Here is a 20355-nt window from a genome sequence, read left to right as displayed (position 1 = left end):
AATGAAAACATGGTTTTTGGGCATACTTTGACGGGACATAACTTGGACTACGGATCTCTGATTTGTGCCAAATCTGTTTAAAAATGAAATTGGATCCGGGATGTCCATGCCGTTCAAAGAACGGGTGAAAAATGATTTAAAATGAGAGAGTTATGACCGTCGGAAGATTGGAGGTTGAGTCTGTGAATTCTGCAGTTTTTAACTTAGAAAATTTTTAGCAGAATGACCCCCTGCGCGTAGGCGCACTTGGCGCGTACGTGCCGTTCTTCCAGGAAGCGCCATCCACGCATGCGCGTGATATGCGCGGGCGCGCCGAATGTGCTGCACCCAATGCCCAGCCATTTTCCCGAGAGTTGTGCCAAAGTTGTGCCAGTTTTGTGCCTGGGGCGCAAGAGTACCCACGCGTACGTGTGGCTGACGCGTACGCGCCGTTTGGCTAATTTTCAACCCACGCGTTCGCGCGTATGACGCTTGCGCGTCGATGAGTTTTAAGGCCATCCACGCGTGCGCGTGGAGTGCGCGTACGCGTGGAGTGCGCGTACGCGTGGCCCTGTTTTCATCCCAAAGTTGATTTTTGAGTTTTAAAAGCCAAATTTCATACTTCTAAGCCTCCGATCTCACCACTTATATCTTAAATCATTGTGATATGCCTAGCATGAGGAAAAAGGGCTAGTGAATGTGGTAACTTGCGAGTGAAGCAAGGGGAAAAATGAATGATCATTGAGGATCAAAGATGAAAATGTGAGATGCGGAGAATGGCGGTGGAAGTGCTTGTTATGCCATGGGCCGAAAGGCCATAATTGTTAATGAATTGGCTGGTTATGGATTTAACCGTGAGCCGGATGGCTAGATTATTGCCGTGTTACGGCGGAGCCATGTTTATGGCCAAGTATAAATGCATATATGCTGTTGATTGAATTGTGAATGTTTGCACTTCCACCATTGGAGATGACGGTTTCCCTGGGTAGTAGCAATGACTAGCCACCATGTGCTCCAGGTTGAGACTCGAAGCTCTGTTAACCCAATGTCGTAAGTGTGGCCGGGCACTGTGAAAGGCCCGGATGAGCTCGCCCCCATAAATATTCACCAGTGATGGTGATGGATAAATATTCACCAGTGATGGTGATGGATAAATATTCACCAGTGAGAGTGATGGATATGGATCATGATTATGATCAAGTTTATGATGAGTATAACTCGAGTTGGGGATGCACGACAGAGGGACAGTCCAATGGTTAGCTACCAGGACTTGTCGGGTTGGCTCTATAACCGACAGATGATATCATCAGCCACTAGGGACAGGCATGCATCATAAGCATACTACATGAATTGTTTGAGATTGCCTATTGACTGCATATTACTTGCTAATTGCCTAAATGCCTTATTTGTTCCTATTTGTAAATCTCTTGTCTGATATAATTGTGTTTGCTATATTATACTCCTGCTGGTGGTTGGGAGGTCTGAAGGAATTGGAAAGGGAAGTATTAGTTAGACTGAAGGATCTTTAGTCAGTTGCCACTTACGGTTTAGCTTGTTTATAAGCTTTGATATTACCTGGAGGAAGTTCTAGGATTGCCTTCGGCTTTCCTCTATTATTATGTATTATATATGTGGAAGCTGTTACCGTACTGGGGACCTCTGGTTCTCACCCATGCGGATTTTGTGGTTTTCAGATGCAGGACGCGAGGCTTCTCGTTGAGGCATGCTGGAGACTTCTGGACTAGCGAAGATCCTTTGTTCTCGGGACTCTGTTTTGGTTTATATATCTTGTTTAGATACTTTTATCTCCATTAAATAATACAAACTGTGATGACTCCTTCTAGAGGGGATTTTGGAGAATAGGTTTTATGTATTTGTGTCCCTTTGGGTTTTCTTTGGGGTTTCCTTATTTTATTATATGTATATATTATTATGCTCGGACCGGTTATCTTCGCAGCCGGATTTTGAGTCTTGATATTCCCGTTTTTGACACTCCTTATATATATGATCTTGCGTTAGCTTTTCTTTGCTCGTTACGTTATCGATCAGAGTGTTGCGCGTTCGAGTTACGGTTTTTGTTTACCCCTTTTTTTGCAAAGGCTCCTAGTTATAATCAATCATTCATACTACTATTCGTACTAGATTTTTGTTTTAGAGGTCGTAATACCTTGCCATCTCTGAATTATGACTTAAGCATAAGACTTTGTATGGTAGGGTGTTACATTATGGTATCAGAGCAGTTCGTTCCTGTAGAGCCTGAGGAATGGACTGACTATGCTTCTGTGCATTCTCTGTATGTGTGTTATGTGCTGTTAGTATATCTACTTGATATGGTTGGCATAAACGTTCATGAGCATGCATTTGGGACTTTGAAGCACTAAACTTCCGATATTGAGACTGATCAACTTAATATCGATTGTTTGGTGTGTATAGGAACCAGATGGCGCCTCGTGGACGCGGTAGAGGCCGTGGGAGAGGACATACGAATGCTCGTGCACCGGAGACTAACCCTAATGACCCGGTGAACTTTATGACTGCGTTGGAGAACATGGCTGCTGCTATGCAAGCCACTGCTGAGGCTCTTGGTCAACAGATGAACAACCATGGTAATGATGGAGGTGGAGTTCAGGGCCCGATGACACTGGCAAACTTTTTGAAGGTTAATCCACCAAATTTCAAGGGAACTACTAGCCCGACTGAAGCCGATACATGGTTTCAGGCCATGGAACGAGCACTGCAAGCGCAGGTGGTACCTGAAGGGCAGCATGTAGAGTTCGCTACCTATTTGCTCACTGGGGAAGCATCGCATTGGTGGCAAGGAATCCGATGCCTCCTGCAGCAGGGTGATGATTATATCACCTGAGATGTCTTCCAAGAGGAGTTCTATAAGAAGTACTTTCCGACTTCTGCTAGGACGGCCAAGGAGCTTGAATTGTTGCAGCTGAAGCAGGGTACTATGTCCGTATCTGAGTATACTGACAAGTTTGAGGAGCTGTTCAGATTCTCTCGTATGTGTCAAGGGACTCCGGTGGAATATGAGGAGTGGAAGTGTGTTAAGTACGAAGGAGGACTCCGGAGTGATATTTTCGGTTCGGTGGGGCCAATGGAGATTAGGACTTTCTCCGAATTGGTGAACAAGTGTAGGGTTGCTGAAGAGTGTGTGAAGAGGGCAGCCGCTGAGAAAGGAAGTCACAAAGGATCATTTCCACAGAACCGAGGGAAGAGCTTTGCACCTAGAGGTCCGTCTTTCAAGAGGGGAGGTTCTTTTAGGAGGCCCAACAACAACTACTCCCAAGGGAAAAGGTTTGGGAAGCAGCCTCAGAATGATCAAGCTTGTACTAGGTGTGGAAGTCACCATCCGGGAGTACCATGCAAGGCCGGATGGGGTTTGTGCTACAATTGTGGAAAAGCGGGGCATAAAGCCACAAGTTGTCCGGAGAAGCAAAAGCAAGGTGCTGGGAAAGCACAACAGACTGGTCGGGTGTTCACCACCTCAGCTGTGGGTGCAGAGGGATCCGAGACACTCATTCGATGTAACTGTGAAATGGCTGGTCAAACTTTAAATGCTTTATTTGATTCGGGAGCATCGCATTCATTTATTGCATTTGAGAAAGCCCATGAGTTAGGATTGAAGATCGTAACCTTAGGTTATGACTTAAAAGTGTATAATGCTACCCATGAGGCCATGGTAACTAGGCTAGGATGCCCGAAAGTTTCGTTTAGGTTCAAGCAGCGTGATTTTGTCCATAATTTAATCTGCTTACCGATGATCGATCTTGATCTTATCTTGGGATTGGAATGGTTATCTGAGAACCATGTCCTGCTTGATTGTTCTACAAAGTCGGTGTACTTTATGCCGGAGGATACAGAAGGGCCGGTCGTGGTGAATAATTATTACTTGAATTCGATGATGGTGAACTGTTCTGGAATCGAATGTCAGGGTATCCTGTTGTTAACCGCTGGTGTTTCGGGTGATGATCAAAAGTTGGATCAGATTCCGGTAGTGTGTGAGTTTCCGGAAGTGTTTCCCGATGATATTGAGGAATTTCCACCTAACCGAGAGGTCGAGTTTGCTATTGAGTTGGTGCCTGGGGCGGGACCAATCTCAAGTGCTCCTTATAGGATGTCACCGTTAGAGATGGCCGAGCTAAAGTCTCAGTTAGAGGAATTGTTGGGTAAGAACTTTATCCGACTAAGTGTTTCCCCGTGGGGTGCTCCAGTGTTACTGGTAAAGAAGAAAGATGGAAGTATGCGGCTCTGTGTGGATTACAGGCAGCTGAACAAGGTCACCATAAAGAATAAGTACCCATTGCCGAGGATTGATGATCTCATGGATCAGTTACAAGGAGCTGGGGTTTTCTCTAAGATCGATTTGCGATCCGGTTATCACCAGATAAGGGTGAGGGGTGAGGATATCCCTAAGACCGCTTTCAGGACTCGTTATGGTCATTACGAGTATACTGTGATGTCTTTTGGGTTGACGAACGCTCTTGCAGTGTTTATGGATTACATGAATAGAGTATTCCGTCCGTTTCTGGATAAATTCGTTGTTGTCTTCATTGACGACATACTGATTTACTCCAAGACTGAAGAAGAGCATGTGGAACACTTGCGGACCGTGTTGCAGATTTTAAAGGAGAAGAAACTCTATGCGAAACTGTCTAAGTGTGAGTTTTGGAAGAGTGAGGTGAAGTTTTTGGGTCACGTGGTGAGTAAGCAGGGAATAGCCGTAGATCCAACTAAGGTGGAAGCTGTGATGGATTGGAGGCAACCAACCACAGTAACTGAGATAAGGAGTTTTCTGGGTTTAGCTGGCTATTACTGAAGGTTTATCAAAGGCTTTTCGCAATTAGCCTTGCCGTTGACAAAGTTAACCCGCAAAGACACTCCGTTTGTTTGGACTCCTGAGTGCGAGGAGAACTTTCAGACATTGAAGAAAAAGTTGACCACTGCACCTGTGTTAGTGTTACCTGAGCCGAACGAGCCTTTTGAGGTGTACTGTGATGCATCGTTAAAGGGTCTAGGGTGCGTGCTGATGCAGCATCATAATGTGGTGGCGTATGCCTCACGACAGTTAAGACCTCATGAAGTTAGTTACCCTACGCACGATCTGGAACTCGCTGCGGTCGTGTTTGCCTTGAAGGTGTGGAGGCATTATCTCTATGGGGTTAAGTTCCAAGTCTTCTCTGATCACAAGAGCTTGAAATATCTCTTTGATCAGAAAGAGCTTAATATGAGGCAAAGGAGGTGGATGGAATTGTTGAAGGACTACGACTTTGAGCTAAATTACCATCCTGGAAAGGCGAATATAGTGGCGGATGCGTTAAGTCGGAAGTCGTTATATGCGGCTTGGATGATGCTTCAAGAGGAGAAGTTGCTCAACGGATTCGAGAGTCTAAAAATTGGTGCTCGAGAAGTATCTGGAACCTTGTGTTTGAGCCGATTAGAAATCTCGAGTGACTTTAAGTCCGAACTCCTAAAGGCTCATGAAAATGATGAAGCGTTATGGAAGGTGTTACCAGCTATCGAGCAAGGAAAACAGTGGAGAGTGTCGGAAGAAAAAGATGGGTTATGGAGATTCAAGGGTAGGATCATTGTGCCGGATATTGGCACTTTGAGGCAAGATATCTTAAAGGAGGCACACAAAAGCGGATTCTCTATTCACTCGGGAAGTACTAAGATGTACCATGATTTAAAGGCGATGTTTTGGTGGCCGGGTATGAAGAATGATGTGGCGGAATATGTTTCAAAGTGCTTAACTTGTCAAAAGGTAAAGATTGAACATCAAAGACCTTCCGGGATGTTGCAACCTTTAGAGATTCCGCAATGGAAGTGGGAAAGTATTGCAATGGACTTTGTGTCAGGATTGCCAAGGACTAGAACTGGTTTTGATGCTATCTGGGTGATTGTGGACCGACTGACGAAGTCAGCTCACTTTTTGCCCATTCGGATGACTTACACCCTTGAGGAGCTAGCACGGTTATACATAAAGGAGATTGTGAGACTTCATGGTGTACCTGCTACTATAATCTCTGATAGAGATCCTCGTTTCACTTCGAGGTTCTGGGGTGCATTTCAAAAAGCTTTTGGAACCCGATTAAGCTTGAGTACAGCTTACCATCCTTAAACAGATGGTCAATCCGAGAGGACGATCCAAACACTAGAGGATATGTTGAGAGCTTGTGTTTTGGACCAACCGGTGAGTTGGGATCGGTATATGCCGTTAGTGGAGTTTGCATACAATAATAGTTACCATGCGAGCATCGGAATGGCTCCGTATGAGGCATTGTATGGGAGGAAATGTCAATCTCCGCTATGTTGGTATGAAGCTGGAGAGAAAGGCTTGTTGGGGCTGGAGATGATAGCTAAGACCACTGAACAAGTGAAGAAAATCCGAGATAGGATGCTTACGACGCAGAGTCGCCAAAAGAGTTACGCCGATCAGAGGCGGAAGCCCTTGGAATTTGAGGAAGGAGATCATGTTTTCCTTAAGGTTACTCCGACCACAGGAATAGGTAGAGCGATTAAAGCGAAGAAGTTGAATCCTCGATACATTGGTCCATTTCAGATCCTGGAGAGGATTGGACCGGTGGCATATCGGATGGCTCTACCACCTCATCTTTCGAACCTGCACGACGTGTTTCACGTGTCGCAGCTTCGGAAGTACACCCCTGATGCTAGCCATGTGTTAGAACCCGAATCGGTTCAGTTAAGGGAAGATTTGACGCTTCCAGTGGCTCCAGTCAGAATTGATGATACTAGTATCAAACGGTTGCGTGGAAAGGAGGTTTCATTAGTCAAAGTGGCTTGGAGTCGAGGCGGTGTTGAGGAACATACTTGGGAACTTGAGTCGGAGATGCGAACGGATTATCCGCACTTATTCTCAGGTAATTGCATTTGAATTTTGTGGGCAAAATTCCCAATTAGGTGAGTAGAATGTAAGACCCGGTTAATTAACAGCTAATTAACCCATAAATGAGAATTTATTCTAGAAAGCCAAAAATGTTATTTTTATGGCTAAATGTGATAGAGGAGATTGAGACGAGAATTTCGGTACCAATTTTATAGAAATCGGACCAAGATTGGACCGAACAGGCCAAACCGGTCCAACCGGACCCAAAGTGGGCCCTTGGCCCAACTAAACTAAACCAAAACCCTAGTTTTCAGCACTCTCTCTCCTCACAACACACTCAAACATGCTGAAATTGGTATGGAGGGGGGAAGAACACTCTCTCAAGTTCTCTCCCTTGGTTGATCTTCAAACCACCATAACTTTTGATCTAGAGCTCCGATTGCCGCTCCGTTTGCGGCCACGCGTTCACCGCGGAGAGCTCTACAAAACCCATACAATTAATCTTGAGGTAAGCCACGTTTTACTATTCGAAATTCCAGCCCTTGATTTCGAGTTTCATGAGCAAAAATGTTGAGATTTTGGGTTCTTTGATGTTATAGGACCCAACTCTCTTGAAGAAGAAGGTTAATCTTGTCTTTTTGGACCTTGGGTGTGGTAAGATTCTCAACCTTAGTGTAATTTGTTGTTCTATGAGATTTGGGCATTGAGATGTTGTGTATGGGTATGATGATTGTGGCTTAGGTTGTGTATATGTGAATATTGGAGCTTGATTGGTGATTTTGGAAAGCTTAGAAGAGGGTTTTGTGTGACAAAATCTGTTCTTGGAGGTGTTGAGACCTTGAGACCTTGAGAAAAAGTGGTTTGGAAGTGCTCCGGTTGAGCTTGGGAAATCGGCTAAGGTATGGTTTCGGTTTCCCGTATCTAATATGTAATGTGGTAGGAAATACTTAGGCTAGAGGCCCTAAGATAGGCATTGAATTGTTGGTGTTGTTGAATGGTTGAGATATATGATGTTTTCATATATGTGATTATGAATATTGATGCCTTGATTGTGTGATATATAAGAAATGCATGTTGTGATATATGCTTGATGGATGATTAAGGTTGATTTGGTGGGTGGTACCATGTTGATGGTGAGTATGATGTTGATTATGTATAGTGATTGCTGATTGGAAATGGTATTTTTGGAAATTGGGATGAGAAAGGATGTATGACATGATATTGTGTTTGTCCTTTAGCCATTTGATAGAGAAGTGTTAAAATGGTTGGATGTGGTTTTGGAAATTTTGGTAAAATGTCAATGTGTGAGTTGAGGATGGCTTGTTGTTGATTTTGGTATATTTTGAATGATTTCAAAGAGAATGGTTGAAATTGGCATGTTTTGATTGATTTTGAAAAGAGTTGAAAGTGGCTTGTTTTGAAAATGGCACTTTGTGGTTTTGAATGAAAACATGGTTTTTGGGCATACTTTGATGGGACATAACTTGGACTACGGATCTCTGATTTGTGCCAAATCTGTTTAAAAATGAAATTGGATCCGGGATGTCCATGCCGTTCGAAGAACGGGTGAAAAATGATTTAAAATGAGAGAGTTATGACCGTCGGAAGATTGGAGGTTGAGTCTGTGAATTCTGCAGTTTTTAACTTAGAAAATTTTTAGCAGAATGACCCCCTGCGCGTAGGCGCACTTGGCGCGTACGCGCCGTTCTTCCAGGAAGCGCCATCCACACATGCGCGTGATATGCGCGGGCGCGCCGAATGTGCTGCACCCAATGCCCAGCCATTTTCCCGAGAGTTGTGCCAAAGTTGTGCCAGTTTTGTGCCTGGGGCGCAAGAGTACCCACGCGTACGTGTGGCTGACGCGTACGCGCCGTTTGGCTAATTTTCAACCCACGCGTTCGCGCGTATGACGCTTGCGCGTCGATGAGTTTTAAGGCCATCCACGCGTGCGCGTGGAGTGCGCGTACGCGTGGAGTGCGCGTACGCGTGGCCCTGTTTTCATCCCAAAGTTGATTTTTGAGTTTTAAAAGCCAAATTTCATACTTCTAAGCCTCCGATCTCACCACTTATATCTTAAATCATTGTGATATGCCTAGCATGAGGAAAAAGGGCTAGTGAATGTGGTAACTTGCGAGTGAAGCAAGGGGAAAAATGAATGATCATTGAGGATCAAAGATGAAAATGTGAGATGCGGAGAATGGCGGTGGAAGTGCTTGTTATGCCATGGGCCGAAAGGCCATAATTGTTAATGAATTGGCTGGTTATGGATTTAACCGTGAGCCGGATGGCTAGATTATTGCCGTGTTACGGCGGAGCCATGTTTATGGCCAAGTATAAATGCATATATGCTGTTGATTGAATTGTGAATGTTTGCACTTCCACCATTGGAGATGACGGTTTCCCTGGGTAGTAGCAATGGCTAGCCACCATGTGCTCCAGGTTGAGACTCGAAGCTCTGTTAACCCAATGTCGTAAGTGTGGCCGGGCACTGTGAAAGGCCCGGATGAGCTCGCCCCCATAAATATTCACCAGTGATGGTGATGGATAAATATTCACCAGTGATGGTGATGGATAAATATTCACCAGTGAGAGTGATGGATATGGATCATGATTATGATCAAGTTTATGATGAGTATAACTCGAGTTGGGGATGCACGACAGAGGGACAGTCCAATGGTTAGCTACCAGGACTTGTCGGGTTGGCTCTATAACCGACAGATGATATCATCAGCCACTAGGGACAGGCATGCATCATAAGCATACTACATGAATTGTTTGAGATTGCCTATTGACTGCATATTACTTGCTAATTGCCTAAATGCCTTATCTGTTCCTATTTGTAAATCTCTTGTCTGATATAATTGTGTTTGCTATATTATACTCCTGCTGGTGGTTGGGAGGTCTGAAGGAATTGGAAAGGGAAGTATTAGTTAGACTGAAGGATCTTTAGTCAGTTGCCACTTACGGTTTAGCTTGTTTATAAGCTTTGATATTACCTGGAGGAAGTTCTAGGATTGCCTTCGGCTTTCCTCTATTATTATGTATTATATATGTGGAAGCTGTTACCGTACTGGGGACCTCTGGTTCTCACCCATGCGGATTTTGTGGTTTTCAGATGCAGGACGCGAGGCTTCTCGTTGAGGCATGCTGGAGACTTCTGGACTAGCGAAGATCCTTTGTTCTCGGGACTCTGTTTTGGTTTATATATCTTGTTTAGATACTTTTATCTCCATTAAATAATACAAACTGTGATGACTCCTTCTAGAGGGGATTTTGGAGAATAGGTTTTATGTATTTGTGTCCCTTTGGGTTTTCTTTGGGGTTTCCTTATTTTATTATATGTATATATTATTATGCTCGGACCGGTTATCTTCGCAGCCGGATTTTGAGTCTTGATATTCCCGTTTTTGACACTCCTTATATATATGATCTTGCGTTAGCTTTTCTTTGCTCGTTACGTTATCGATCAGAGTGTTGCGCGTTCGAGTTACGGTTTTTGTTTACCCCTTTTTTTGCAAAGGCTCCTAGTTATAATCAATCATTCATACTACTATTCGTACTAGATTTTTGTTTTAGAGGTCGTAATACATTGCCATCTCTGAATTATGACTTAAGCATAAGACTTTGTATGGTAGGGTGTTACAACACCAAACTCTGCAAAAATTTTCAATCCCAGTGACGCAACGGAAGATCATGGAGTGCAAGTGCATGTGAGTGCCAGAAGTTCATTTTTATTTTATTTTCCTTTGTTTTCTTTCTTTTTCATTTTAATTTATTTCTTTTTATTTCTTTGCTTTCAATATTTTATTGTTATTTTACTTTCTTTCAATTTTAATTTTACTCTTTCATTTATTTAAAGCTTACATTTTTTTGTACTTCCTTTTATTTGCTACAATTTGCTACCAGTATTTCGACGTAGTTTGTTTTGAGACAAACGCTTAATAATTCCTGCGTCGAGCCCACTTTTTTTTAGAAGAGTCGTATTTATTTCTCGAATTGAAATCTTGATACAAGCTTGATTTGACACCCTGTCGAAGTTACCAAAAATCAAGTGAAACAAAAATATACTTTATTCATTTCTTATAAGATTAAAATAATATAAATTTTAATCTACTTATCTATCAATAATTATTATAATTTTATATATGAATGGAGACAGATATATCAATTTTGCACTAATATTCCCAATGCAATTGACGGACCAATACATGGATCCCCTGACTTAATTTATTTTTGGCAAATCAGAACCCAAAACAGAACTTATAATCCTAAAAATAAGAAACAATATAGATTCAGAAGCAAAAATTCTCAATTAAAAATCCTAAAATCAAAACCCAAAACCCCCCAAATTTCACAGAACCAACTGAAAATTGATACATACTTTCTCTGTCTTCACTAGCCATTGTTGTTCACCATCATCATCATCAGGCGCTTACCTCGCTCGTTAGGGATTGATGCTTTGCCTCATCGAAAACCTTGACTCTTCAATAGATTCATCGGAGCAACGGATCAACCTTCAAAAGGTGGTTTACGTGCTTACTCGTTAAAATAGGAGGGGTCGCGAGAGAGCAGAGCGTGCACACACTTTTTTCGACACTGAACAGGGAGGGGGAGTTAGAGAATGAGCGAGAAGAGAGAATGGAGAATGAGATAGAGAATGCTTACCTGGTGAGCGCGGTGATGAGCAGTGACGGTGAAGAAGAGATGATGAGATGAAGGTGAAAACGAAAGAAAACGGCAAAAGAACACTCTCTTAGCTTTCTGCGAAGGAGAAGGGCATGGGTGTGAAAAGAAAATAAAATCCATTGTTATTATAGCGCGCTTATATTATGAAACGTTTATGAAGCGTACCTAAAACATAACAATTAGACTACTCTTGAAAAGCGTCTTTTTTGGTAAAAAAAAAGTATATTCATAGACATTAAATTAAGGCTACGCTTTATAAGTGATCTTTTTAATATTTAAGGAGACACTCTTTAAGAGATGTGATAACTGTGTTTTCTATTCTTCTAAAAAAAGACCACAGAGAATAAAGCGTAGCCTATCTATTCTTAATATATAAAAGTAGATACATAAGTTTACCCACATTACTTTTAAGACATGTTTCTCCTCCTACTAATGCCATGTCAGCAACATCGCTTACTTGGCAAAATTTTAGAATCAACAACTCAATTTTTGCCAAATCACTTATTATTTCCAAATCAGCAAAAAAAAAATAAACTATACAAAAAAAATAACTCATTAAATGTAACAATCTATACAATAACTTTATCGGAGCCACTCAGATAAAAACGCTTAAAACGTCTTTTTTTAAAGATGTTTTTCAGTAATTAAAATTTAACATATATAATCGATTGAATTATATTATTTTTTTCAAAATTAGGCTAAACAAATTGATTTAACCAAAAAAATGGTGAATCAAATCTTGAACTGATCTAAATTAATATTATGTTTTTTTATAAAAAATGACTACAATATCCTTATTATAGAGAATGATTAAAATACTCTTATTTTATATATATATTAATTTTAAAAATTGTAAATCCTAACCCTACGATAGAAAAATAAAGGACTAATATGTAGGATTCTCAAAATTAATATGTATAATAGAAGTATTTTAGTTATTTTTTATAATAGGGTATTGTAGTCATTTTCTATAAAAAATAATATTAATTTAGACCAGTTCAATATTTGATTCACTATTTTTCGGTCAGATCAATTTTTCTAGCCTAATTTTGACAAAAATAACACGATTTAATCGATTATATATGTTAAATTTTAATTATTAAAAAACATCTTTATAAAAAGACGTTTTTAGCGTCTTTATCTGAGTGGCTCCCTAAGTTTATAACCCCCGATAATTAATTTCTATAAATAACTCATTAAATATAATAAACATCTATATTATAAATGTCATAATAATATTATTAATCATAATAAATTTTACGTTACAAATATTCAAATTTCATATTATTTGACCTACTTATATAAGTCTCTTATCAGTTATCACTATACATTCAAATAACATCAAATTTAGCACAACAAATTTATTTCCAAACTACATAACATCTCAAACTTACTTAATGAAGTATCATTCCTTGGACAATATTACCAAACAAATAGACAATTGGTTTATCAAAATTTGCGTGATTCGTCTGTAAAAAACATTAACAACCACAAATGAAGAGAGGAACCTCTTAGCTTAGAAATGATTATATTAGATGAAGATCACATACCCATCAAGATATTAAGGAGAAAGAAAATCATACAAATTCAAGACACATCTTCGGAAGAAGAACATACATGCAAAGATGGAACAAATAACACAATAGAAAGTGCATACAATTCAACAATTTATAATGAATATGCCTTCACAAGAATCTACGACAGAAAGAAGAAAGTAACAACTCTAACAACAACCAATAAAAAAAGAGGACGAGCACTACATAAGAAGACTAAGTCCATCAACAAAAGCAAATGCAAAAATCAAACCACCAAATAAAAATATTAATTTGTACAATTCTAACATCCAAATCTTTTGTACTACAAATTATTTTAAATAAAACACCTTTCAAATTTAACTTTAGTTTACACATATTTAATTTAATTCTATAAAACATAGCAATTTCTAATATTTATTATATACTATCATTAATTTACCGTCCCGCGCATCGTGCGGGTCTTATTCTAGTTCTATGAATAGGCTACTCTTTTTAAATGTAGCTTAAAAAAGTGTTGTTGAATGAGTGATTTTCTTGTAATGAAATAATAATACTAATAGTATAAAATATATATTTATTATTACTGTCTATTTTTCTTGATGAGTGGAGACTTTTCTGAAGTTTAAAGATGGTTAAGGTACACTATATCTTACGAAAAAAAGTGAATATTTACCCATAAAACACATTTCACCATTTCTTTTATATTACCACACAAACTAGCAACGTGTTTTTTTAGAAATTAACGTCTCACGTTTTTTTTTTCTCATATATTTAGAATACAAAAATCCCTAAAAATCAGTATATTTAAATTAGAATCAAAATTCTCTAAATAAAAAATAAAACACGAACAAATTAATCTAACAAATCAAAATCAACTATATATCAATAAAAGATAACATGAGTATACAAGATAACATGAGTATTCTTTTTCAATAAAATTAATTTTGTTATATTCAATCTTGTATGACAAGTGACAACATATTAAAAATTAGACAATAAAAGTAACATTATTAGATAATTATATGAGAGGCATCAAACACACGATAATATAAAAACTTACAAACATAATACAACATCAAGCCTTGTACTATCATACCTAATACTTTAAACTTTATCTTAATGGAACCTCATACAAAGGTGTTTATAGTTGTTTTTAGATAAAATTACAACCCAAATATTGGTATGTGTCATGCTGCTCATCAATTGAAAAGAATTTGATATATTTTTTAATAACAATTACAAATTTTGATACTGAATCTTCGCATAACGAATTAACTTTAGACACCTTTGTCTAATTTTTCACTCATCTAAGAATATGAGCCATTTAGAACCTTATTTTAGAGTAAAAAAAATTATTAAAAAATAACATAATTGCATATATGCAGAGATATATAATTAAGCGCATTATATGGACATGCTGCGGAGAACAACGGTTTCAATAGTGAGACCAGGACCAAAACCAAAAAGCACACCCCAATCAAGTCCTTCTCCGGTGGTTTTAAGTCCAGCTTCAAGTGACTTCTTTCTCATCAAATCCATAATGAAGAACACACACGCACTTGACATGTTACCATAATTGCTAAGCACATCTCTAGTGGCTTTCATCTTCTCTGGCTTCAAGTTCACCTTCTCTTCAACCTGGTCCAAAATTGCACGTCCACCAGGATGTGCAATCCAAAATATTGAGTTATAATCAGATATACCCAGTGGATCAAAAGCTTTACTGAGTGCATCATTGATATTTTGTGAAATAATATCCGGAACACTCTTGTTAAGATAGAATGTAAGTCCAACTTCACGAAGGAGACCACCGATGGCTCCATGGCTGCCAGGGACAAGTTGTTGATCAGTTGAAACAATCTCAAAGAGAGGATTCTCAACCTCTGGAACAGGATCAGAACCAATGATAATTGCAGCAGCTCCATCGGCAAACAATGCTTGCCCTACAAGACTATCCATGTCTGTCTCACTAGGACCACGAAAAGTGACTGAAGTATTTTCAGAACAAACAATAAGCACACGAGCATCCTTGTTGTTTTCAGCTAAATCCTTAGCCAAACGAAGGACAGTGCCACCAGCGAAGCAGCCTTGGTGGTACATCATGTACCTCTTGACGCTTGGGTCGAGCCCTAAGAGTACGATGAGTTCGTAATCAACGCCAGGCAACGCAACACCGCTGGTGGTGCAGAAAATCAAATGTGTGATCTTAGACATTGGCTGACCCCATTCCTTGATGGCCTTGGTTGCAGCCTCTTTTCCAACTCTTGGTACCTCTCTGATCATCATGTCTTCCCTTGCATCCAACGACGGTGCCTTGTATGCGCACATATTGGGGTTCTCCTTCAGTATCTCTTCTGTTAAATACATATGTCTGTTCTTGATCTGTGTTCTCTCACCTGTAATAATATGTAATTCACATCTATCAATATCCTTGATGAAGTTTCAAAAATGGTAAATATATGTACTGAACAAGTTATTATTTCTAATTATGAAAATTTAAATGGTGACCGTAAAATATGTAAATTTTCATTTGTATATAATTTTGTTAAACTAACCCAATTTTTATAGGATATAAGTTGGTTTATATTTTTCATTGTTTTAATTATCAGTGTTTAAATTTATGAAAATATTTGACGATGGACAAAATTTTTTCTTTACGTTTACCTTGTATTTGAATAGCTAATAATTCTCATTTCTCCCTAAATCCTTTATGGTGAAATAATAAAATGAGAGTTTAAAATATTATTAGAGTTTACCCAATACGTTGTACAAGTTTATTGATATTTTTAATGAAACTAATATGCATGACAATTTCACTTTTTTATCTTTACTAAAATTTTTTTTTTTACTGTTTGGTATGATATGTTATATATTGTGTATTAATTAATATAATAATAAAATAATAAATTTTACTTTGATAAATATTAAATAAAACAAAAGTAAAAATAAAAAATACATACAAATACGTTGAAACTTCTTCTTAAGATCGGTCATGTGTTCGCTGTTGGTGACTCTAAAATAATAATTTGCATATGTACTCTGATCAACACAGTTTGATGGATTTGCTGTGCCAATTGCCAGTACCGTTGCAGGGCCTTCTGCCCTTTGAGCCTTGCGGATCTCACTAACAGCGACCATCTTTTCCTAGCTGTGTTCTTTGGGACAACAAAGCTTAGCTATGTTGTTTGGGAGAGCAAACTTTAGCTATGTGCTTTGTATTTTGGTGAAGACTTAGGCAGGGAGAAGGGGAATATTTATATGCATGAGTAGGGGCATATGTGGAATTAAATGGGTGAATTGGAACTTTCAATTGAAAACGTGCTAACTCAAAGTGTCGTAATGGTGACAATGATTATTATTTAATTAGTTAACTTCAAAAACGAAGTATTCTTTTGCTTTGACTTTGATTGATTAATTGTGCATGTAACATGTTACTTACATATTGTGTAGTTTTAGTGTTATTTAATTCATGATATTGTGTGGATGGCGGACCAGATTGGCGGCATATTTGTTTAGAGATCTTTCCGTCTTTAGTAATTGATGTATGGGTTCATTTTTTTGTGGTTGGTAGAATAAAGTATTTATTTCTCTCTCTCTCTCTCTCTCTTTCTTTTCAGTCAACTTTAATTTGGTTGGTTAAAAATATCTTAATTTTTGAAAGCTTGCATTTAACATGAAAATATTATTAAAGAATTTTTTAAAAAAATTTACATAAAAAAAATAAAATTTTGTGGTATTTAACGTGTTTTATTTGTTGTAAGAATATAGATATTTTATCTTTTTTTTTTTATTTTTTGTAAAAGATTTCCTTTCTTTTATTTCATGCATCCAATTATATAATAAAAATTTTTTATTTAATGTGTGGCGGCTCTGTTTATTTAATCAAAGTTGGATAGGGTGTACTGTGCTGCAGAATTGTTAGGGGAAGACAAGGGTGCGGGTTTGATTTCCGTTTTTATTTTTTCGTTTTATTTTTAGTATTTTGTTTTTTAAATTTTATAAAACAAAAAAGTAAAAATATTAAAAATAAAAATAAAAAATAAAAATTTATTATTTTTACTATTTTTACTTTTTTGTTTTATAAAATTTAAAAAACAAAATAAAAACTTAAGTGTAATTGATTTTACGTAAAGTTGATACCTGAAAGCCGTTAAATGATTTGACTGATTTGACTAAATTTTCATCTAACGACTCTCAAATATCAACTTCATGTGAAGTCGACTTCACCTGAGTTTTTACCTAATATTTTATATATTTGCATCCAATTACGAAGGATATGAATAGGTGCATCCAGTAGGTAGTTGGGCACACATGCATATTATTTCCATTACATCTATCATGATACTATTGGTGCCAAAACATTACGTTGACAACAAAAGATAAATGAATTAATAATTATATTTTTGATACTTTAATTTTTTTAAGTAAATTTTTTTTGAATTTACTTAATTTTTGTATAATTTTATTTTTTTCTTTTAGAATTTATCAAGAGTTGAATTTTAAATTTTTGGATATAAAATTTTGATATCATATCATGATATATACCATTCATTCTAAAAATTTAAACTAATAAAAAAAGATAATATAGATAGATATATCTCTAACATTATCCAAGTCATGTTGAAATTAAAGTTGCACACACGTGCTTATTATTTCCATTACATCCAAGTCTTGTTGAAATTAAATCTCTTAGAAGCAAAAATATTTGTGTCTGATTTATTAACTAGTGGTACTTAAGTATATTTATAATTAAGGCGATCTTGTCATTTTATATAAATTTCAATATTCAAAGACAATGTATTTGACTGGATGTGTGAGGAGTTTGGTGGGTGGATGACAATAATGGAGTCTACCACCATATATGATTCCGGTCTTTAATTAAGCAGTAGTCTTGCTTGAACAAATAAATTAATAATATAATTGACTATATTATTTTATACTACTAGAATTTTTATTACTAGTCACTCTCTCGCTCATCATTTTACCAATGGAAAATATATTTTCATAAAAAAATAGTGCAATTCACAACTTACAAACTTGTAAAACTGTAGAATCCCAAATCAACAACACATGCATCATTAGAACACAATCAACAATTATATCTAGAAATTCAGAAGATAAATTCAGAAGTCAAAATCCATTACAATTAGACAATAAAATCAGAAATCAACAAAAAAAAATTAAAAGTACCTTCAGCAATCAACAAAATTATTTCAGAAAAATTAACTCAAAGTCAGAAGAGCAGTGGACTTGAACAACCGTTGGAGGATGAAGGCGAAAGCAAGGGTTGCTACTGTGAGTAAGCAATAATCGTGGGTGAGAGACGTGACAGCGAGGAGAAGACCTCTGAGGAGACCTTAACGATGGTAATTAAGGAGAAGAGCTCCGAGCACGACGGCGAGAAGAGGACCGATCTGTAGAGACCACTTCTGTTTGCGATGGCACAATGACAGAGACACAACTTTAGAGCGGCCACCGCCGACGAAGACAGAGGCGGGCTTGATGACGAGGGCAAAGACGGCGACGCCAACATCAGCCCCGAGCAGACTTGGCAACGCGAGGAGACCCTTGAAGAGGAGACGGCGGGGCTAGCGGCATTGTAACTTAGAGAGAGAGGGGTATTTAGTGTTGGGTTCTTTCTTTTATGAGTGAGAGAGAAAGAAAGAGGGCTAGCGGATATACTTGACCGCTTGAGGTTTTTTTTTAAAAATTAAAATTCTAAAAAACGTTAAAAAACTGATCAATTCACCAGTTTATTGCCGGTTCGACCATTTTTTTACTAGTTTTTTGTCAAGTGATTTTTTGTGTTAATCGGCTAGACTAGAGAATCAGTTCCTGATTAATCTGATCAAACCGGTCAGTTCGGTTCGATTTTCAGAACACTGGTCTATAGTCATAATTTTTTATTTATAGTAACAGTTTTGAATAGTGATTTTAGACAATAGATTTTTGTCACATAATTAAAAAAAAAAAACGTAACAATAGATGTCAAAGATCAAGGTTTTGAATGTTCACCTTTTTTAATAGAATTATTTCAGACTTTAGATCAAATTTTTTTATGTCGTATTTAAAAATTGTGATTTAAAAGTGTCTAAGGTTTTCAAGTTTCAATTTTTTTTATCTTATTACGATTTAGTTTTGGATTTGTGTTCCTTGAAAGTGGAAGTCTGGAAAGTACTTACTACTTTGATAATTCGGTTTTTTGAATACCAAAGAAAATGACAAGAGTTAAAGTTGTCCATGCATGATTCTCGTTAGTAAATAGCTGTAATTAGCATTAGTTAGTTATTAGTTACAAGTGTATCAATATCTTGGTTTGTGTGATACAGGGAAACTCAAGTATACTGTGTTCCCAGTCTCAAAATGATTTTATCAATTGAATTTCTCTATTCCCCAAGAAAGCAATGCAAGAACTTCTTCAGTCGCCAGCCAAAGGATCGGACGATGATATAATTAAAGAATACTAGTTTAGATACATTATTCTTGGTTATATGTTAGTTGCAACTACTTAATTAATATTTTGGTATCATTAGGATTTTTTGTTAGAGGTTTTTCCTATAAACATTGTGATAATATATATAATGTAACTAGACTTATATAATTTGAGACCTATTTGGTATCTAAATAATTGTTAAATAAATAATATGAAGGTCAAAAAGGGGAAATTTTGTCAAAATAGACGATCCCCTTGTACATATTGTTATATGGTTATAGTAGATATAGAACACACTTAAAATTATTTTTTTTTAAACTTTTTTTTTATCTCTTTTATCGGTATTTTGTCGACTTTTATTTATCTTTGTTATCACCTATTTCTAGATTAATAGTGTGCCTAAAATTGGGTTTTTATTTAAATAAAAATTCATTAATTTATATTTTTATATATTATTAGTCAATTTTGTGGACAAAACAATTTCACATATACATTTCGCGAAATTAAAAAAGAAAAATCTATTAAAAGGTAGAAACCATGAAATGTAGTTGATTTGGCAATATTATTTCATTCGAGTTCATGCAAAAAAGACTTATCTTACTTTTGGTGACCCTATGGTATATGTCTAAAGGAATAACGCATATTTTACAAAGGGAAAGTATGAGGAGCCAATGGAATATTTGTACAATGTGTACAATGGAGGTTTAGGGAGTATTAGAGATATAATCATTAGTGTTATCTTTTTCCATTAGCTGAAGCTTTTGGGATGAGTGGTATCATGACATGATATTAGAACTCTAGATTCGAAATGTCAAGAGTTTAATCCTTGGTGAATCCGAAAATCAGTTTAAATTTTTGGGAAGAAAAAA

At 37.3% G+C, this 20355-nt stretch overlaps 1 protein-coding gene across 1 annotated transcript; it reads right to left on the bottom strand.

Annotated features, from left to right (window-relative positions):
• Positions 1-14296: 14296 nt before the first annotated feature.
• On the bottom strand, positions 14297-16278 carry LOC148566692 (stilbene synthase 3-like). Its single transcript, XM_088484914.1, has 2 exons — positions 16014-16278; positions 14297-15449 (listed from the first exon to the last, which is right to left on the bottom strand). The coding sequence occupies exons 1-2, from the start codon at positions 16189-16191 to the stop codon at positions 14458-14460; spliced, it is 1170 nt and encodes a 389-aa protein (XP_088341040.1). The 5' UTR covers positions 16192-16278; the 3' UTR covers positions 14297-14457.
• Between the last annotated feature and the right edge of the window lie 4077 nt (positions 16279-20355).

This window comes from Arachis ipaensis, chromosome B4 (genome assembly GCF_059453495.1).
Source record: "Arachis ipaensis isolate K30076 ecotype BB chromosome B4, ASM5945349v1, whole genome shotgun sequence".
Classification (NCBI taxonomy): Eukaryota; Viridiplantae; Streptophyta; class Magnoliopsida; order Fabales; family Fabaceae; genus Arachis; species Arachis ipaensis.
Note: the sequence above shows the minus strand (reverse complement) of the source record. Positions and strands in the feature narration are given on the sequence as shown.